Here is a 22,649-nt window from a genome sequence, read left to right as displayed (position 1 = left end):
AAAAAAAAGTGAAACAGCCTATAGACAAAAAAATCAGAACTGTATTAATTACAAAGAAAATATAACCTCATGAAATAATTTTGAAATGCAGTAGGATGAACCGCACAGAAATAATCAAGAACAGCTCATATTTTAGAAAGAATTAATTTGCATAAAGAAAATGTCTGTTTTAGGAAAATTAAGATATTTAGTATTATTTTAATTACCATAATAAATCACGTTCTTGACACATTTTGTGAAATTCACTCTGAATTGTCACCGGTGATGTGATATGACCGAAAACACATGCAGCCTTAACAGAAAACGAAGCCCAACATACAGTATTAAATCAGTTATTATTCACACGTGCAACTTCATCGAAATAAAGCAATAAATGTCGCCTTGCATCTCCTCAGGTTTAGTTCATCACGGTAGTGGATTCATTTACACGCATACATTTATAAAACCCTCTAAAAGCAAATGCAGTTCAATAACGGATATGGTAAAAAATACAGGATTCCTACAAATAACAACTTTTGAGGGGTTTTCCCCAAAGTGTCCGCATGAATTCTTTTTTTATCATATTTTGCAGTCACAATATGACATCATTGTTTCTGCAGGCCACTCTGGAGAACCCTTGAAGAACAGGAAGTGATATTCGTGGAACCCAAGCACAGAACGGTTTCTATCAGGCCTCTGATTCGCCCTTTTTCTGCCCCTCCTCTCCTGCGTCGCTGTCCTCTGATTGGCTGTTGCTAAGGACTAAGATCTGTCCATCAGCAGCTGGTTGGCCGGGTCGACTCGACGCGGCTATCAAACGGCTTTGTTCTTCAAGGTCCTGTAAGTTTGGAGAACACAGTTTTTGTTTTTTTAAAGAAATTAATACTTTTATTCAGCAAGGATGCATTAAATTAACCTAAAGTGACAGTAAATACATTTATAATGTTACAAAATATTTCTATTTCAAATAAATGCTGTTCTTCTGAACGTTCTATTCATCAAAGAATCCTGAAAAAATACATATCACAGTTTCCACAAAAATGTTCATTGATAGTAATCAGAAATGTTTCCTGAGCAGCAAATCAGCATATTAGAATGATTTCTGAAGGGTCATGTGACACTGAAGACTGGAGTAATGATGCTGAAAATTCAGCTTTGCATCACAGGAATAAATGACATTTTACAATATATTCACATAGAAAACAGTTAATTTAAATTGTACAATTATTTCACAATATTACTGTTTTTACCGTATTTTTTAATCACATAAATGCAGCCCGAAACATTCAAAACAACAAAATCGTACAGATCCCAAATGTTTACCTTACCTTCTCTATCTGTTTTTGTTTATGAAGTTCTTCCTGTTGTGTCTCCTTGGCTTTGTCCAGCTCTCTCTGTTTCTGTGTGGCGTTGCGGTCCTGTCAGGAAATGTAAAAAAAACATGCATCTTCGTGCATATCATCGGTTTTATCAATTTTATTTGACTTGGCATTTCTGCACAGATCGAGTCATTTGAAATCAAATAAATGAAGAGTTTTCTCACCATCTCAGAGTGGAGGGCGATCTGCTTCGCCAGTCCTACACTGTCACAGATCTAATATTCAAGAGCAAGATGAGCTTAAAACAATCTCTAAAATATCCATATTTTTTTTAAATCAGGTGTATGTCCACATGTCCTTATTAAAGTATAAAATAAAAGGTTTATAAAAATTAATTAATTAATAAAATAAAATAGATCATATAATATTTTGTTATAATTACAATCTAATGATTTTTAAATATATATTTATATAGACTACAAATAAAAAAAAAGTAAATAAATTATAGCATAACTCATTATAATAATATATGACAATATTTATTTATATAATAACAATAATATGGGTGTGTGAGTGTAAATTATAGCTTAATATATATTAATATTATACATTATATAGTAATATAAATATATATTATTATAGTAATATTATATAACATTAAATTATTAATGTAAGAATAAATTATATATTTTTAAGTATACTAAAATGTTTATGTACACTATATAGTATAATGTAATATATTAATATAATATTATAAGTATATATTATAGTAATATTTTATAATAATATAATATAAAATTATTAATATAAGAATTTATAATTATATATGTAATGTAAATAAATCAATTATGATTTTTCTTTTATGCCAAAAATCATTAGGACATTAAGTAAAGATCATGTTCCATGAAGATATTTTGTAAATGTCCAACTGTAAATATAGCAAAACTTAATTTTTGATTAGTAATATGCATGGCTAAGGACTTCATTTGGACAACTTTAAAGGCGATTTTCTCAATATTCAGATTTTTTTGCACCCTCAGATTCCAGATTTTCAAATAGTTGTATCTCGGCCAAATATTGTCCTATCCTAACAAACCATACATCAATGGAAAGCTTATTTATTCAGCTTTCAGATGATGTATAAATCTCAATTTCGAAAAATTGACCCTTATGATTGGTTTTGTGGTCCAGGGTCACATTTGTACCTTCTCTCCATCATTGTTTGACTCAAAGACGTAGCAGACTGTAACGGGTCGTCCGTCCTCTTGTCCTCCTGCCGTCTTCAGCACAAAACCAAACAAGCGCTTGTTCTCCTGATGTGACGCACACAGCACCACACTGGAGAGAGGAAACTGAGGGACGACACAACAAATACTGCCTTCAAAACAGCACTGGATTCAGTCTGAACATCCAATATGAGTCTGAAAAAGTAAATATAAATCACAAAACTGTTAAATAATCGGTTAAGGACCTACCCGTAGTCTTGTGACTTGTGTCTGTGGGTCAATAAGCCTACAAATAAACAAACAGAACATTTTAAGAGACATAAAACTACGGTATAATGTAAACCTAAACCAAAATCTTTAAAAACACATGATTTTCACATTCTCGTGAGTCTGTGCAAAACTCACTGCCACAATATGGGTTCAATATTTTGGTTTGGGGTTTGTTCAAATCACGACCCCAAAGTGATGCTCGACACATTTAATGACTTGGATTGAGACAGGATCAGTTCAAACAAACGCCGAAACTCACTTGAGGCATTCACACGTGACGAGCAGATGAGACTCGGTCATCCTGAAGATGTTGTGAATGGCTCGGGCTACCAGGATCTGCCTCATGGTCTCATAGATGACGTCTGCGCTCTCTGTGGCCTTCACCTCCATGGAGCCCAGGAACCGAACGATGAAAAGCTGGTGCAGAATCGAGTCTGAAACGACACGAGAGACTCGGTCTGACTTCACACCAACATGAAATCAAAATTAATAAATGTATTCTCTTAATAAAAGTCATGTGCACACATATCAAAAACAGATTTTATAATCTTGCATCAGAATGCAATAACGTTCTCTGCTTTTCTGCTAATGTGACCAGATAAAAAAATCATAATCACAATTTAATATGATTATGATTCATTAAATCAGATGAATATAAATCAAGTCCTGGCCTACGTTATGTCCCAGAATATTCCATTTCATCAGAAAATACATGACATTATGTAAATTAAATACATTGCAAATTGCATTTGCATTTCAGGAATAGCACAAACATAAATTTAAATTCTGCCATTAAAGAACAATTAAATATTAACAATTTTAATATTTTTTTTAAACTCATATTCTAATTTTACACACACACACACACACACATATATATATATATATATATATTCCTTATTCTGGCCTTTTGATCTTTTTTAATCCTTTTAAACGAAGTCTCTTCTGCTCACCAAGGCTGCATTTATTTGATTAAAAATACAGCAAAAACTGCAACATTGTAAAATATTATTACAATTTAAAATAAGTGTTTTCTATGTGAATATATTGTAAAATGTAATTTATTCCTGTGATCAAATCTGAATTTTCAGCATCATTACTCCAGTCTTCAGTGTCACATGATCCTTCAGAAATCATTCTAATATGCTGATTTGTTGCTCAAGAAACATTTCTCATTATTATAAATGTTGAAAACAGCTTCATATTTTTGTGGAAACCATAATAAATTTTGTTTTGTTTGAAATCCTTTGATGAACAGAAAGTTTAAAAGCACAGCATTAATTTGACATAGAAATCTTTTGTAACATTATAAATGTCTTTATGGTCACTTTTGATCCTTAATGAATAAAAGTAATCATTTATTTCAAAACAAAATCCTACTGACCCCAAACTTTTAAACAGTAGTGTATACATATTCTTTTATCAATGTACCTTCACCTTCTTCAGATTTTGACCCTCCAGATTCCCCAAACGGGTTGGTCCTTTTTTCAGCAAAGAGAAAAACACAAACAAGTGCTTAATAATCCCCTAATAACAATCAACAGTAAATTGTCCTCTTTTTATAATCATTTTGAAGCATTCATAAACATAAGGCAGAGATACAAATACAGACCTGCCCTGAGCGCCGCTCTTAGCCTGACTCGTGTGCTCCTCGCTGACGGGTGAGATGATGTCAAACTGAATGGGCGTGTCCGGAGCCACCAGCGAATCCAGAGACAGAGACGACAGCGCCGGAGACTCGGAACCCGCAGAGCACTGACTGCCTGAACGGCCCGTTTTGGGTCGACCTTGCCTTCAGGGGCAAAAAAAACCCAATGCATTCAGACTGAAAACATGGAATAATTTACAAACACATCTCTCTGATAAGGGAATGGATCCTCTGCAGTGAATGGGTGCCGTCAGAATGAGAGTCCAAACAGCTGATAAAAACATCACAATAATCCACAGCCCTCCAGTCCATCAGTTAATGTCTTGAGAAGACAAAAGCTGCATGTTTGTAAAAACTATTATGACTATTATGTGATGAAAGTCGAGTTGAAGTCGACTAGTCGCTGATGAAGTCATTAATGAACAAATAATTCTGGAGCTGAGACTCAAACACCTTGTGCACAGCTATGGCATATGACACAGCGCTGCCCACATGGCTGTTGCTCCTGTAACAGCTTTTTTATCACTTCTTTTGTCTTTGGGTCGTTATATTTCTCACAGATTTCTGCTCGTTCTAAATCAGATACAGATAAAGTAGCACAGTAAAGATTACATTCATATGAATGCATTAGTGAGAGCGATTGCGTGTCTGAATTAATTCTACCTGGCAGCGTCTCTCTACTAGTAGTGAAGCGGTGGGATTTAGTTATTAAGAAATATATGCTTGAACTTTTCAGTTTCTAAGCTATTTTATTGAGAAATCACAGAACAGTGTTGACAATACATTTCCACGCTGAATGATTCTGTGTCCGCGCGATCTGCGCGAGATGTACGAGCTACTGTCTGAAGCCTATGTGTGTGTGTTACAGTGCAGCAGCGCATTAGCTTAAAACAGTGATTAACTTACCTGTACAATACGCTGTTTAAAACGCGCATTCTCCCGTTCAGGAAGTCCTTCAAAGATTTCTTATCCTGTTGCACCCTCTATAGGACCAGCGACTAGTCGACATCAAGCTTAAAGCGTCATGGCAGAGCACTGAAGTCGACTAGTCGGTGCAACCCCTAGTAAAAATTGAACCCATCAAGATAATTTTAACTTCAGACCATCATTTCAGGACAAAATATTAGTCCATAATCCATAATAATGCTTCCTTCAGTGAAAAAGTCCATCTACTTTGGTCTCTCACATCAAAATCCAGCCACATATTTGTTTAGAGTTGTTTTGGCTTGTAAACAGTGTTTGATCTGTGCAGATCTCTCTCATGATTCAGACGAGATTACTTTTTCACTGGAGGAAGTCGTTTGAAGTTTATTATTATTATTCACTTATTATATTAATTTTGTAAATTTTGAACAAAAAAAAGTTATGGACTGCAGCTTTAAGAACGTCTTGATGGATTTGTTTCAGCTTTTTTCTAACATCTCAAGATGTTAACTGATGAACTGGAGTGGTGTGGATTATTGTGATGTTTTTATCAGCTGTTTGGACTCTCATTCTGACGGCACCCATTCACTGCAGAGGATCCATTGCTGAGACAGTGATGCAATGCTACATTTCTCCAAATCTGATGAAGAAACAAACTCATCTACATCTTGGATGATCTGAGGGTGAGGACATTTTCAGCTAATTTCATTTTATGGTAAAGTATTTCTATTAGTGAGATGTTGTGCTGACACTCACGTGCTCGGTCTGAAACTCTCGTGCCGCTGTTGGAAAGATGGTGAAGGTGTTACAGCCTCCAGAGCCGACTGATTCACTCTCGCTGCGATTTCCTGCCGACACAAGAAACATTAACAATGACTGACTCTAAATCGCATTAAAGTTATTTTATTATATTTGCAGAGGTTTAGGTTTTCATGTATGACGGTGAGAGTAAATCTGAAGTCCACACTCACCTCTGGGTTTTCACTGAAGTATATCCTCTTAGAGATGTTGTTTATTGTTGCAATCCACTAAAACAAAAGAAAAACCATTTCAAATATTTTTAATTGGTGAATCTGTTGAAGCCAATTAAAAGCTTGTTTGCAGCATCATTACTGCAGTCTTCAGTGTCACATGATCCTTCAGAAATCATTCTAATATGCTGATTTGGAGCTTAAGAAACATTTATGACTATTATCAATATTGAAAACAGTTGTGCTGCTTTATATTTTTTGTAAGCTCACATTTTGTAGGATTCTTTGATGAATAGAAAGTTCAAAACAACAGCATTTATCTGAAATAGAAATCTTTTGTAACATTATAAATGTCTTCACTGCCACTTTTGATCAATTTAATGCATCCTTGCTGAATAAAAGTAGTAATTTCTTTCAAAACAATCTTTCTAACCCCAGACATTTGAACAGTAATATAATTATAATTTCTTTTATTTTGTGGTTAAACGTTCTTTGTTTTTCAAAGAGGGATCTCCAAGTGAATGAGATTCATTCAAACACAGTCCCCTCACCTCCTCACAGTCTTTCCTGCTCTCCGCCTGTAATATGACGGCCCTGCGGTACACAGAGAAACAGCCATTCACTGAAAGCAGTGACTCAGAATGACTCAATAACTGGCAGATGTACTGAGAAAGGATAAGACAGCCATTTACTCGCCTGATAAATATTCAATCGAGTTTAAACTGGATCAGCACTTGAGAATTCACTGGCAGCACTTTAGCACTGTAGTGTTTACATTTCTCATTACTACACTAATACCAGAAGAACAGGAAAAGTAACCAAACCATTTTGGGGATTTTAGATTTCCACCCTCACCTTCAGGCCATCCAAGATGTAGATGAGTTTGTTTCTTCATCAGATTTGGAGAAATGTAGCATTGCATCACTTGCTCACCAATGGATCCTCTGCAGTGAATGGGTGCCGTCAGAATCAGAGTTCAAACAGCTGATAAAAACATCACAATAATCCACACCACTCCAGTCCATCAGTTAACATCTTGTGAAGTCAAAAGCTGTCCATAATTAAGATTTTTTTATCTTCAAACTGTTGTTTCTGGCTAAAATACGAGTCCATAATCCATAATAACGCTTGCTGTCTCTCACATCAAAATCCAGCCACATATTTGTTTAGAGCTGTTTTGGCTTGTAAACGGTGCTTGATCTGTGCAGATTTCTCTCCTGATTCAGACCAGACCACTTTTTCACTGGAGGAAGCAATATTATGGATAGAGAACTCATATTATAGCTGGAAGTAATGGTTTAAAGTTAAAAACGTCATTATGGATTTGTTTAAGCTTTTTTCTAACATTTCAAGATGTTAACTGATGGACTGGAGTGGTGTGAATTACTTGTGGATTATTGTGATGTTTTTATCAGCTGTTTGGACTCTCATTCTGACGGCACCCATTCACTGCAGAGGATCCTTTGGTGAACAAGTGATGCAATGCTGCATTTCTCCAAATCTGATGAAGAAACAAACTCATCTACACCTTGGATGATCTTAGGTTGAGGACATTTTCAGCAAATTTTCAAAGTAACTGGCAAACATCATTTCAGTAACAACAGAAGTTAAATTACTGTAGAAATCAAATTCTGAACAAAAACCGCCTATTGAGGAAAGACAGAAACTTTTGGATTGACATGTAAAGCAATCAACCACATTTCCACTTTTTACACACTTAGGTTGGTTTATCTGAAATGAGATGTCTATAAATGACACCTAACGCGCGCTACTCTATGTATATGCAATAGTAAGATCGGTACAAGACAGATTTGTGCGCTGAAAATCTTACTTCTTGCCATCAAACACTGTGATCTGAAAGCAGAAGCGCCGGTCATCACAGTCCACCGCCATGACGGAGCAGTTGTCGATGTCCATAACGAGACCTCCGGCCACGTCTCCACGCAACTGGCTCATGAGGTTTCCTCCCTGCGTGAAGAAATACTGACGCTCCCAGGTAGACGACACCAGACCCGTTTTGCTGGCGGGGAGAAGCATGAGATGATTAGAAATGCAGGCGACTGTACTGTACAGTATATAAATGTTGACTCGGTGGCTGTCGTACTAGCGAGTGTTGAGGTAGCCAGCTTTGCGGGTCAGGTTGCGGTTCACCGGGATCTTGTTGGGGTCCGGGTCAGGCATGTAGAGCGGGTCACTAGCTGTTTTTAGGTCTTGAATCGTCTGCTCCGTCGCTTCAGCATTGCTGTCCATTTCCCTGCGAACACTACAAGCACAGAGTGAAGAAACTCAGACTCACAAAATAGTGACATTTTGAAGTAATCCATTAACTAGTTTTCTCATTTGCAAAAGAACACATGCAAACAAACTACATTTATTTATTGCACTTTCTTGTTAAATTAACAACTGAAATGTGCTTTTATGCAAATAACATGCAAATAATATTTGATTGACAGGAACACTCAAAAAAGAAAGTTAAACATTAACAGGAAAGATAGTGTGCAATACTGTACAAACTGTATAAAATATAAGATGCACTACTGTTTAAAATTTTGGTTTTCGGTGTTTTCGAAAGAAGTGTCTTCTGCTCACCAAGGCTGCATTTATTTGACCAAAAACAGTAATATTATGAAATATTACAATTTAAAATAGCTGTTTTCTATGTGAATATATTGTAAAATGTAATTGATCGCTGTGATCAAAGCTGTATTTTCAGCATCATTACTCCAGTCTTCAGCGTCACATGATCCTTCAGAAATCATTCTAATATGCTGCTCAAGAAAAACTTTAAACATTTATTTGAAATAGAAATCATTTGTAATATTATAAATGTCTTTACTGTCACTTTTGGTCAATATAATGCACCCTTGTTGAATAAAAGTATTAATTTCTTATAAAAAAAAAATTATACTGACCTGAAACTTTTGAACGGTACTGTACATACTAAAATTATTTTGGCAGATAGGGATCATTATCATAATTAGCTCTATGTAATGCAACTGATATGATGACATAACAGATACAACATAAATCTGTACTGTTTTGCCCTTTTCCACTGTTAACATTGAAATCAGGTATAAAAATATATAAATAGTTAATTGTTCATTACTTATCCTAAGCAATACAGTTTGAATTAGAAAAATAAGCTCTGATATCATCTGTTTACAATATTGTAATATGTTGCTGATAATTAACCAAACTAATCAGGCCGATACTGATATGCGATTCCCTATTAAAAAAATACTTAAATCAATACTTATAACACAACTAACATGCCATAAAAGGATAAAGTTCTATAAACGTGTTGTGATGTATTATGCCAGATCCATTCGACCTGTTTATGGTGAAATAGCATTATTTATATATTAAGTTTTTATATTTGCACTTTTCACTTTAATTTTAGTTTGTTTTAGTCATTTTATGTCCTGTCATTTTTTTATATTTGTTATTATTTATATTTATAAATAATATATACATTTATAATAATATTTATATTTTATTTATTATTCTGCTATATAATAAATATAATTTATACAGTATATTTTTCTGTTTTAGTTTTAATAGTTTTAGTACCTCAGTTGCAACATTTCTGATTTTTTTTTAAGTTAAATTCTCATCTAATACAAATCTTTACATCAGTTAATAATTTTTAACAGTGAACAATACCAGCATTGGTTGAAACTCACTTCTGCACGCTGGTTCCGATGTTGGTGAGAAACTCCTCCCACTGCTGCGTCAGATTCTCTGATCCCAGTTTGAAAAAACTGATCTGATGAAAAGCAAACAATAATGAATTATAAAAGGACTCTATTATCAGATGTGGTTATTACAGTTCATGTCTGACAGCTGTATGAACACCTGCGCCTGCATGTATCCCAGCAGCGGCTCCAGCAGCGCGATCTTCTTCTTGTACTGCAGCATGTTGAGCGATGCGAAGTAGTGCATTATGGTCTCGTGCTGTTTTTTCCTGGAAGTGTAGACGTCCTCCATCACTTCATTCTTCACCTGCAGTGAACGCATGCATGACAGCAGTTAAATGTAGGGCAGGACATGATATTAACAATTTGGGATTTTTGGGATGGCGAAAAGTCTCTCTATACACTGAATAAAGCAAAGATTATTGTACGCTTTACAAGAAAATACTATTTCAGTCTTTTGAAATAGTTCAGTTCAATGTTACTTGTTTTTTTCTTTGTTGTTTGTGAAATTTCTAGCAATTTCTGAGCAAAAATTGTTTCTACACCAATTTTTTTCCGGTGTGGTTCAAAAATAAAAGTCCTTGGTGGCATCAGTGAAAAATGTATTAAATATTTGTTAAATAATTAATTAAAGTATGAGCAGATCAGGGTTATTAAAACTATATAAAAAAAAAATAAAACCATAAAAACATTATTGTTGTTAGAAATAAAATAAATGTTAACTGGAAAAAAATAAAAATTATAATATATGATGTATTAAAATAACTAAAACTAAAATAAAAATGAATAAAAACTATACATAAAAATAATTTTTTAATTACTAAAACTATGTATATATTAGTTGTTTGTTTCGGTCACAATAATAATAATAATAATAATAATTAATAATAAAAATAATAGTTGATCATCCTTTGTTTGCTGTCATCTGAGCAAACAATCATCATCTTTTATATTTTATATATATATATATATATATATATATATATCAGCTAGTTTCCCATTCAACATTTTTCATTTAGTTTGATAACCTGATGTACTAAAATAACTAACTGAAATAAAAATTCATTAAAACTATACAATAAAAAAATTTAATACAACAAAATTACTAAAATGTTAGCCCAAAATTAACAAAAGCAGAAACATAAAAATAAAATCTAATTCAAAATATTAACAAAAATACAGTAGTATGTCAATGACACTAAAATAAACTGGAGCAAATTTGATGTAAGAATATGATTTGGAATAACATGCACTGATGAATCGTTCACAATAGGATCAAAATGTGCATTAAGAAAGTACGAAAAGTTTTTTCACTTTATCTTGACTTTTATCCACTGAATAGTGAGATATTTGTCTTATATTTTCTTTTCTTTTTTGTCCTAGACAAGGACACAGAGGAGCAGATGCTCATCTATCGGCGGTCTGGCCAACTCTCAGTGTGTGTGTTATTAAATGAGCACATTAAAACACACACACACACACACACATTACACTCTTCTGTGTCAGTATGAAGACTGCAAACCAAGCTGCTGTCAATCATAAAACACTGTGAATTCTCAAAACGCCACACCTTCTCATTCTCCTTTCGTTTAGACAGACGACTGTATCGGTTGACGGCTGTGTCGTGATCTGAAATCAAATATGTTGCACATAATGAAGCAAAAAGTAATGGTTACATTATCATATGATGCAGCAATTATGTAGAAAAAAATAAAGTGCTTACCATCACTTGCAATCTGAAACACTTCCTTCAGGATGACAATTTCTAGAGACAATTAGAGGAAAATAAATGTGTTATGTAAGAGATAATGCACAGTCAGTCAGATTATTACACTGGGGTTATTATAGTTCAACTAAAATAAATCCAAAACTCCTAAATAATCAGTTTCCTTGCTTGAAATAAAATAAACATTAACTGAAATAAAAAAGTACAAAGTGTAAAAGTATATAGTAAAGTATCAAAATATATTATTAAAAAAATCAGCTAGTTGCCAAGACAACATTGCTCATTTTATTTAGTTTAACTTGATATACTAAAATAACTAAAACTACAACTGAAATTAAAATTAAAACTATATAGACACTTTCAAAAAAAAAAAACTACTACAAAAAGACCAAAAAACAACAACAACTAAATCTTTAATATTAAAATAAAAATGGAAAATAAAAATAAAAAATACAAATTATATAAGTATAATAAAATTTATATTTAAAACATCAGCCGGTTGTGAAGGTGACACTTTTTAACTTGATGTACTAAAATAACTAAAACTTAATAAAAGTATATAGACATATAAAAACGGCCAATAAAACAATAAAATTAATAAAACTTTGAGTAAAATTAAAATAGAAAATATATAAATAAATAGTGATTCTAAATATTAATAAAAACTATAATAGTATCTCTGTAATTCCAAAATTTCACTGTATTACACAGCTGCTTGAGAAATAAATTACTAAATGGGCATGAAACATCAATATATAGGTAAATTACTTAGACTAAAATAATTTTAAAAAATATATAAAAAAATTGTTATACTAAAATACACTAAAATAACTAAAACTGAGTTAATAAAACTATATAGACTAGGGCTGCCACTAGCGATTATTTTTATTTCGATTAATCTATCGACTAATTTATCGATTAATCTAAACGATTAATTTCCCACACAAAAAATCAACCATTTCACTTAAGAATATTTTATTAAACTATATTTTATTAAACCAAATTAAATCCAAATTTCTATGAAATCCTTTTTTTAAAGCAAAAGTAAAGTGCAACATAAACGCAAGAAGCAAGTCCAAATCTCATAGTCCAAATCACTGAAATCAAAGTTCAGTATTATAGTGTAAGAATGACAACATATCCACGTGTTATAGTCTACTAATATTAAAATTATAATCAAAAAACAAAACACTTTTTAAAGGAGTATTTACCAGAAATGTTATTTACCAGAATTTATTTAGGAGAAAAATGTAAATGTGCAGTATTTCTGAAAAAAAAAAAAAAGAAAATATTTAATTTTTAATTATTTTTTTATTTTTTTTATTTTTTTTTTATAAAATAAATTAATTGGAGATGCTTCCTATAATTATAATAAAAAATGTTTGTGGTAATAAAAATAGATGTAAGTGAACAATAGCCATTTAACAGTAAAGGCTTGTATTTCAATGTTCTTTTCATTTATGAAATTATAAGCGTGTGTATGAAGTGATTTAGCCAATGCACATTTGTTCAAAAGCCTGGCAGAGTGATCACAAGATGCTTGGCTAAAGTTTTGTATTGTTTACAGAAAGGACGCGCGTTCTCATCTTTTTTTTCTGTTAATTATCATGTTGCACTGCATTTCTGTTTTTCTTCAAAGCACCAACTTAGAATGACTAATGTTGGTTTGATTGCTTGTGTTACATGATAAAATAAATAATCTTGCTTACCTGATGTAATAGATTTAATGCGAGTGCGGTTCGGGTCATGACTCGCAGTCTTTGTCAAACGGTTCTCGTCTGGTACAGAATTAAATTAGTGCTGCTGTCAGATAATGGGTCGGGTGTTCTGTTAAGTAGCCTACTGCTGGTGCACGTTTACCAAACAGGACCCGTGCAGGCTTTAAACTGCTTTGCGTCTCTGTCAGATAACCCCATGTGCGTGATGCGCCACTACAGGTAGGCTATTTCCCTAAACCTCCACACAGCTCGTATATTTTTCCGCTAAGGGGTGAGAATGTAATGATTACGAAAACGATTATTTATTTTTGATAATTATTATTTTATTTCAGTTCGTTTTTCAATAACTGTTGTTAGTTTAGTTTCGTTTTAGTTTTTCAATTATTTCGATGTTTTTATTTTATTTCAGTTTACGAAATTGTTTTTTCATCAATCGTTTTAGTCTTAGTTTTAGTTTTCGTTTACGAAAATAACCTTGCTCCACACATGTAAATGATAACAGTTCCTGTGGAACTACTGTGAACGGAGCCGCTGTGAGACGCACGTACGTAACCTACACGCATGTAAATAATTAAAGCGCATATACTGTATTAGAACTGCATCGCATATAATTATTTAATTAAATCGTAGCGTTTGTGAATTCACAATTATGCTTAATTATGATTTTTAATATATATTAATTAATATATCATGCAGCCTTGGAAAACAGTCTACTAATGTGTTTTATGGATTCTCGTCCGTGAAATGCGCCACTTCCGGTATTTTGCCGGTTAGTCGACGCAAGCAAAATGAAGTCGAGGATTTTTAAAAATCGAACAGTCGAATAAAATCGACGAATCGCGACAGCCCTAATATAGACATTAAAAAAAAATAATACAAAAAATTTGAAATGAAATTGGAAAAAATAATTCTTAGATTCTAGAACGCTCTAGCCCACAATGCACTGCTGTCTCCTACCTCTCAGGTCTCTCTCCTGAAACTGTGTGATGGGGAACATCATGGCGTCTGCGAGCTGAGTGGAGAGAATGGCGTGACACGAGCTGAGCTGAAAGAAAACACAGTGAAACCTCACACACACACACACACTCCCACAGGACCTTCATTAGTGACTGATGATGTTCTGACCTCGTCAATGACTTTAGCAAACTGCTGCAAAGTGGAGCTCATGACCTCATCATCACCTCCCAGAGGAAAACGCTGCACAACAGAGACAGATGTCATACCATTCAACTATATCACTACATATACACAAAGAGAACTTAAGAAAGCTGAGATACTATGAATAAAATGATCAAAAGGCAGAAATCACCTGTTTCTCGTAGTCTTTCAGTAATTTAGACGTCAGATGTGTGGCAGCACTCAGTTCATTCTGAAAAGAGAAGCACACAAACAATAATACAAATAATTTTTACCCCAAAGTCATAAAAAAAATTATATTATGCATGAAAAATAATAATAATAATATTGTTATTATTAATAATATTTGTTCATTATTTAATATTATGAATATTCGTTTTTGTTTACTAATTATTTGTATTTATTATTAATAATAATATGATTTTATTTTATACAAAATCATTAATAATGACAATTTTTAAAATATCAATAATGTATAATAGTATTACATCTCGTATAATATAATGAATATGTATTATTCTTATTAATGTACTGATATTAGCATTGATAATAATTTTATAATGATATCAATAATATACAATAGTATTATTGTATCTCATATAATGAATATTTATTATTTTAATTACATTATTATTAATATTGTTATTATTATTGACAATTATAATAATTTAATATGAATATAAATACAATAGAATTATTATAGCTCGTAACATGAATATTTATTATTATTTATATTTTAGTTATTAATAATAATTTATAGTAATAATATATGTTATCTCATATAATAAATATGTATTATTCTTTTAAATATTATTAACAATAACTACAATAATATATTATTATTACTAATTATTATTATTATAATGGCCCTAAAAATGGGTTTAGTTTTCCTTATCCACAATATGATCTTTTGGATTTGGTATGCAATGTGATCATGACAAGATCTTAAGTTACAGTCACTATTATAATGTGATTACCGAGCATATATCATATACCATGTTCTCACCTGGGCGTCGTAGATTCTCTGCATGGCTTTGAAGAGCTGACTGAAATAACTGGATACGGCTGCAGTGTCTTCCTCAAACACACCGAGCAGAGAGCGAGTCTGAAACACACCAGCACTGTTCAGACATGACTTCAATATGTTATTACCATCATAAAATGTGTTGTTTATTAACAAATGGTGGATGCGTGTAAAACAAGGCCTCAGACTTTATTCTTGAAGCTCAATTGTGAGATTTCAGACTCAGTGTGACACTAAAACTGTTTTCACACCAGAGTGACTCAGAATCAAATGTGAATACATCTTGATGAGTTTCAATCTGATCTCTAATTACAACATTGATCGTGTAAGGCAAAATGTAAAGCAATGTTTAGACCATCTTACTGTAGTTTTCTTTTATATTTTTGACATCAGTTTTCCAATAACTGATCATTGCCAAATCCAAACCACCACCCATCAAAAGCTAAAGAGCTCAAAACCAAGACAGAATCAATCAGATCAAACCATCAGGATGAATAGAAACATGGACAAACTCATGATCCGCTGTGTTTAACAGCGTGAGAAGCAGATGTTTATTATGATCAGTGTTTATTTATTTATTTCTGTTAGCTTGCTAGCTAAATGCTGCTGATTTACCTGCGGACTGTCCTCCAGAGTTTCCTCTAGCGGTAATGTATCGATTCCCGGCATGACTGCAGATTTACTGCGAGCGCAACGAGCTATTTAGATTATTATTCAGAAACAAAAATCACAATGTTATGAAGTTGATCTTCGCTTTATTCCTGACAAATCAACACCCACCCGGATCCGCCCACAAACGCGGAAGTCCCGCCTCCTCCCTCCCGCTGATTGGCCGAGGCGCTGTGGATTTTATGATGACGTCCACGCTTGTTTATAAGAAATAAAAGCCATTCGTGGCTCTCTGATGGTTAATAATAGTATTATATTAGCGAAATATTTCATCCATAATTTTATTTTTTTTCCGAATCACTCATACACTTTATAATATTTATAAATTAATTAAAAAAAAAATTCAGAAGTATGGCAGGCTGATAGCTGTTCAATATTTGTCAAATGTTGTATTTCAATAAAGGAAAAATAAAACAAAACAAAACATAACAAGGAAAAGTGTGGCTCTTATAAAAATTACATGAGATGTTTGTGTGGAAAGGTGTGGGAAAAAATTAAATAGTGTTGATCATGAGTTGTTAATATAGGTTAAATATTATCAAAATAACAATTTATGAGGCAACCTTTTAAATCATTTCTAATTTATTTTAATTTGTTACAAAATAAATGCATAAAAACTTTAGCCTCCTAAATGTTATTTCTATATAGATAAAAAATATTTTTTTTACACAGATATGCTTCCAAAAAGACCAAATGCATTAATGGCTATATTTTTATTAAAACAAATATTTATTTATTTATTTGAACAAATTATTGAGTTCTATACATATTCGTTAACGTTAAGACTCTTTTCATATTTCATATTAACTGTATTTAAAGAATATGCACATAATTCTGGACAAGACGTCTGTCATGGAGTGTCCATTACACTTGCGTTGAGCTGTAATTGTGTGTTTCTACAGGTGTGTGTTCTGGTTTATTTGCTTTGCGTTTGGCATTTCTGAGCGTAGAGATCATATTCTTTGTATATGATGTATTGCTTCAGTCGGTCTGGTAATGGAAGGAAGCTCATGAAGATTGGAGCTCTCAAACGCAACCGGCCCAAACAAGCCCTGATCTTCAGCCGACAGAGATGCTGCAGACAGCGGACGCTCTCTGTGAAGAAACAAAACTAGTCAAAAACGAAAGCATGACATGAGCAGAGAAAAACCAATTACACAGCAGAGTTCATATATTTTGCACAAAGGTGTGGGTTTGATTTTGGACATACCAATGGGGACATTGTTTGATCAAAATTATTGCTAGGGACAATTTAGTAGTGGCTGATATTGGTAGGAACATGTCATAGTGTCCCTACTAAATTCTACACGCTTGAAAATCATAACAAGTGATGTCCAACTTTGGAAACTATAGTTCTCTCCTTAAATATGAAGTGCTCAAACCACAGATTAATAACTTCATCCAAATTTCACAAAAAACTTATGGACATAAATAAGTCAGACATTGAAGTGAGTTGTTTTTGTCACTCCTCTGAAAAAAGATTTGCGAACCCACACTGTTCTGAATCAAATGATTCGCGATACAGGTGCCGAAGTCCCGATCTGAAAAACAATTCGCAAACCGTCATTTCAGATCAGAAATCAGAGTGTGGATTACCAATCATTCAATTTGCAAAATGATTCGCAAACCCGGTCAGAAGTTCCGGTATAAATCAAACGATTCATGATCAGTGTTGGGGAAAGTTACTTTTAAAAGTAATGCATTACAATACTGCGTTACTCCATAAATAAGTAACTAATTACGTTACTTCGTTACTTTTTATGGAAAGTAATGCGTTACGTTACTTTTGCGTTACTTTTTAAATCTGGACAGGGCTTGCTTATTTGTTTTTAAAATAAAAAAGTTCTATTTTTGGCAAATATAAAAGCCTTTTCACACCAAAAGTGAAATGAATAAGCCTCAGGCTGAAGGGAAAGTACATTTACGTCCGTACAGTAGAATGCAGAAGAAGAAATTTCAACACACTTCAGCAATAAAAAAAGACACGCTACTTGAAAAAAGTAATCTGATTACGTAACTTGCGTTACTTGTAATGCGTTACCCCCAACACTGTTCATGATACATGCTTTGAAGTTCCGATCTGAATCAAATGATTTGTACTCACTAACCATTATTTCAGATCAGGACTCGGAGCGCAGATCGAGAAGTATTCAATTCCCGAACCCGCTCTGAAGTTCTGATCTAAATCAAATGATTCGCAATACGCACTTTGCAGTTCCGATCTGAATCAAATGATTTACGATACGTGCTCCAAAGTCCCGATCTGAATCAAATGATTTACGATACGTGCTCCGAAGTCCCGATCTGAATCAAATGATTCGCGATACGCGCTCCGAAGTCCCGATCTGAATCAAATGATTTACGATACGCGCTCCGAAGTCCCGATCTGAATCAAATGATTCGAAATCCACGCTCCGAAGTAGGGATATGCCGGTATCAGATTTTCATGTTGCGATTAATTGCTCATGCTTTTATCACGGTATACGGTATTATCACGGTAATGAAATTTAGTTTTAAAAAAGTGCTGTCATAATACAGTATAACAGGTTTAATAACATTTTTCTTATAACAAAAATAACTGAACATTTAAATGCAATAAAGCAATACAGAAAGCCCACGATAACAATATCGTGCATATTCATTACCGTGATATATCGCATTACCGAAAACCGGCACAAGTCTACTCCGAAGTCCCGAACTGAATCAAATGATTCCAATAAGAGCTCCAAATTCCAAACTAAATCAAATGATTTGCAATCCACGCTCCAAAGTCCCGATCTAAATAAAAATAATTCGCACTTCCAAACAGTGAATCATTTTGCAACTAGGGCTGTGCAAATAATCGAATTGATAATCGCATCTTGTCAGTAAAGCCGGTTCTGTGATTAGTAGTAAATCTCTATCACCTGCTTTCAAATGGAGCGGCATTTACTACACAGAGCCGTAGTTCACTGACAAGCTACGCAATATCGCGTAATACACATACATATAACAAAAAGAAAACAAGTAGATAGAATAGAAAAAGAATAGAGAAAGCTAGTGTTAGGGGCCTTTTTTAAAAGAAAACAAGCAGTTAGAAAACAAATAGAGAGGGTCAAGTCAACAAATAGGTCAAATAGAATTAGAATAGAGAGTGCTAGAGTTAGAGGGTCAAATAAAGATTTTTGAACAAACCTTGAATTTTGCAGATTTCAGGCCACTGTTTCTGCTCCATGAGCGCAGCCTTCAGTTTGGAGCAAAAGGTCACATGATCGACGTAATCCAACATGATGTGGACCATGTTTCCCGAGAGATGCTTGAGCCACGAGACAGAGATGACCTCACAGAACTACAGCGAGAGGAAAAGAGCGTTCAAGACACACGCCAGAAACATTGAACGCCAAAGTCAGACGCAAACTCACCTGCGTGTCTTTAATGACGGTGTCACTCCAGCCCTCGTAACCCTGCGGGACATGCGATCCCTCCCCATATGGACAGTCAAAGCATCGCTCCACGTCATAGCCGTAGTTACACAGCATCCGCAGCACCACCTCGTCCTTCAGCGCGTACTGTAAGGCCGACGGGAAGTGCGTGGTGTTCACTCTGCAGTAGTAATTGACGTTGGATCCGTAGCGAAGCAGCAGGTTGATCAGCTCGTAGTTTCCCAGCCGCAGCGCCACCTGCAGGCACTTGACGGGGTCCTGGTTGGGCATCGCTCCGCCCTCCAGCAGCACTTGGGTGGAGGCGACGTCGTCATTGGAGACGGCGAAGTAGAGCGCGGATTGACGCTTGTCGTCATAGCTGCGACGCACCCATGGGTGCAGCATGAAGTTGGGGTCGTAATGAGCGTTTAGCAGCATCTCCAGACACTGAGTGTGTCCACCCGCCGCCGCCGAGTGAAGAGGACTGATCCCACTGTCATCCACTGCATCCCACGATGTCACGGGAATCAGCAGAGCCAGAGCCCTGCGGACAGAAGTTAATTATAACAATAAAACCATAAGGTATTTCATTACTTGAAATAAAATAAACATTAACTGAAATATACAGTAAATGCAGTGGTGGCCAAATTATTTGAACACTGCTCTTTTCATCAGTTAAAAAAAATGGTTTTAAGTCAGTTATTTCTATCTTTTGCTGTAGTGTGTCAGAAACTATGAAGGTAGAATGACGTCAAAAAGATTTGCACACGCAGGGTAAGAGTTGTGGAAGTGTACATAAGACTGTAAGCGTTACACTTACGAATAACAGTAAAATGCTGCAAATAATTTTTTCTTGCGCTTGAAACACGATTTACACCTTTACAAAGCTTTTCTTGCGCATGCAAATTTAATTTACGCTTACAGTCTTATGTACACTTCCACAACTCTTACCCTGCGTATGCAAATCTTTTTGACGTCATTCTACCTTCATAGAAACCTTCAAGAAACCTACCTGCAAAGCTACAGTACTGTTAAAAGTTTTAGGCACTTACTGTAAAATGAGGATGCTGTCAAAAATAATGTCATAAATAGATTTTCTATGAGTATTATAATGCATTTGAAGTTTGTTTAGAATTATTTGTGACCCTGGAGCACAAAACCAGTCTTAAGTCGCTGGGGTATATTTGTAGCAATAGCCAAAAATACATTGTATGGGTCAAAATTATAGATTTTTCTTTTATGCCAAAAATTATTAGGATATTAAGTAAAGATCATGTTCCATGAAGATATTTTGTAAATGTTCTACCATAAATATATCAAAACTTAAAGCTAAGAACTTCATTTGGACAACTTTAAAGTCAATTTTCTCAATATTTAGATTTTTTTTTTGCACCCTCAGATTCCAGATTTTCAAATAGTTGTATATCAGCCAAATATTGTCAAATCCTAACAAACCATATATCAATGGAAAGCTTATTTATTCATAAAAAACTCACCCTTATGACTGGTTTTGTGGTCTAGGGTCACATTTAACTTCCGTAATGATGCAAGTTTTATCAAAAACACCTATGAATGATTTGGTGATAATGCTTTTACGAAATAAATGCTGTTCTTTGAAACGTTCTGTTCATTCATGTGACACTGAAGATTGGTGTAATGATGCTAAAAATTCCGCTTTGCTTTACAAAAATATAAAATATGTATTAGAACAGTTATTTTATTTTTTAATAATATTACAAAATTTTACTGTTTTACTGTATGTTTAAATGCAGATGAATGCAGCTTTGATACACCTTTTCAGAAACATTAAATAATCATAATTATTCCAAACTTTACGCAAAGTAGCATACAGTATGCACTGGTAATACATACATCAAATTGAAATATTTAAAACATTTCACTTTTAGTTTATTTAGAAAGTTTAAGCCTGGACTAAATCTGCTTGTTTAGCAAAGAACCCAATACGAAGGCTTCACCATGCTTCATCACATTCATTGTCATGCAGTATGTAGCACTAACTTCCCGTGTCCGTGGTGGGCCACTCTGTGGATGGGCAGGTGTCCCGTGCGTTTGGGGATGTTGGCATCAGCGCCGTACTCCAGCAGTAAGGAGATGACGTCAGGGTTTCCTGAAGCAGACGCCTCAAACAGTATTGTTGCACAATCCTGAGCCTGAGACTCCACATCAGCACCTGAACACAACACTATTTACACTCACAGCACACCAACAGAAATTATTCTCAAATGCATTGCATTAAAGTCACTTCAAACCACAAGCCCAAGACAATAGAAAAAAACCCACAAAATATTAGATAATTACAAGATTTCATGTGATATTTACAGTTTTATTAATATTTTGAATTAGTTTATTTTTATATTTTTTCATTTCAATTTTTAAGTTTTAGTAATTTTGTTGTGTTTTCGCCATTTTTATTACTTTCTCTGTTTGAGCTATTCTTAATAAGGATGTAACGATTAACCGCGAGCCGGTTGAAAATCGATTAAAATATGTGACGATTCAAATCGGTTGAGATGCTAAACAAATCGCGATTCATTTAGGTGTAGGAGTTTATATGAATGCATGTCTGAGGGGAACTTACTGTCTTTAGAAAAGTTTAGATGGTATTTTTTCTTTTCATCTTGTCTCTGTATAAAGCATATTAAAGTTCATAAGTGCAGCGCTGCTTTGTTTACAGCGGAAACCAAGGAAACGCTTTAAGCGCCACCTGCTGGCAGAGAGTGAATCTGCGTCTCGTTCAGCTCGTCTGCTGTTTCAGTTTCAGTTTCATGCAGATATTTTTATGTATAGCTTCACAAAACTGAAGTCAAATCATTCTGTTTTTGCTTCAAATTTTGAAATTTTAATTTAGATTAAAAACTGCTCATGTTGCATGTACGCAGCATCTTTGTTTGGATCATGATTAAAATGCAGTGGTTGCCTCT

The 22,649-nt window shown here is 34.0% G+C and overlaps 2 protein-coding genes across 3 annotated transcripts in view; both read right to left on the bottom strand.

Annotated features, from left to right (window-relative positions):
- Positions 1 to 71: 71 nt before the first annotated feature.
- appl1 (adaptor protein, phosphotyrosine interaction, PH domain and leucine zipper containing 1) lies at positions 72 to 16,443 on the bottom strand. 2 transcript variants are annotated; one of them, XM_016476483.1, is made up of 22 exons: positions 16,253 to 16,443; positions 15,620 to 15,718; positions 14,786 to 14,845; positions 14,602 to 14,673; positions 14,434 to 14,521; positions 11,756 to 11,797; positions 11,603 to 11,661; positions 10,193 to 10,339; positions 10,021 to 10,103; positions 8,442 to 8,600; positions 8,169 to 8,357; positions 6,889 to 6,931; positions 6,338 to 6,394; positions 6,123 to 6,214; positions 4,407 to 4,586; positions 4,226 to 4,278; positions 3,054 to 3,228; positions 2,774 to 2,810; positions 2,504 to 2,650; positions 1,523 to 1,573; positions 1,308 to 1,397; positions 72 to 817 (listed from the first exon to the last, which is right to left on the bottom strand). In XM_016476483.1, exons 1-22 carry the CDS (start codon positions 16,304 to 16,306, stop codon positions 668 to 670), a joined length of 2,127 nt encoding a protein of 708 aa, XP_016331969.1. In that variant the 5' UTR covers positions 16,307 to 16,443; the 3' UTR covers positions 72 to 667. The 2 variants fall into 2 exon arrangements, with proteins under 2 accessions (XP_016331969.1, XP_016331970.1); XM_016476484.1 differs by having other exon boundaries at positions 4,226 to 4,275.
- A 571-nt stretch (positions 16,444 to 17,014) lies between these two features.
- The window catches only part of asb14a (ankyrin repeat and SOCS box containing 14a), an 11,634-nt gene continuing 5,999 nt past the window's right edge, over positions 17,015 to 22,649 (bottom strand). Inside the window, exons 7-10 of the mRNA XM_016476367.1 lie at positions 21,727 to 21,898; positions 19,708 to 20,251; positions 19,481 to 19,634; positions 17,015 to 17,401 (exon numbers count right to left, since the gene is read on the bottom strand). Of these exons, the coding sequence (XP_016331853.1) occupies positions 17,223 to 17,401; positions 19,481 to 19,634; positions 19,708 to 20,251; positions 21,727 to 21,898 (1,049 nt within the window). The 3' untranslated portion in view covers positions 17,015 to 17,222. The remainder of the gene's footprint in view (positions 17,402 to 19,480; positions 19,635 to 19,707; positions 20,252 to 21,726; positions 21,899 to 22,649) is intronic.

Source organism: Sinocyclocheilus anshuiensis, unplaced genomic scaffold (assembly GCF_001515605.1).
Source record: "Sinocyclocheilus anshuiensis isolate Anshui unplaced genomic scaffold, SAMN03320099.WGS_v1.1 scaffold308, whole genome shotgun sequence".
NCBI lineage: Eukaryota > Metazoa > Chordata > Actinopteri > Cypriniformes > Cyprinidae > Sinocyclocheilus > Sinocyclocheilus anshuiensis.
This window is presented reverse-complemented; position numbering and strand designations above follow the sequence as displayed.

Bases quoted from the DNA above. Each gene is read 5' to 3' on its own strand.
- appl1 (XM_016476483.1), bottom strand. From the start codon at position 16,306: ATGCCGGGAATCGATACATTACCGCTAGAGGAAACTCTGGAGGACAGT. The intron at 10,340-11,602 runs GTGTGGCGTTTT...CGTTCACTGCAG, and splicing joins AACGAAAGGAGAATGAGAAG to GTGAAGAATGAAGTGATGGA. The intron at 10,104-10,192 runs GTGTTCATACAG...GCTTTTCATCAG, and splicing joins TGGGATACATGCAGGCGCAG to ATCAGTTTTTTCAAACTGGG.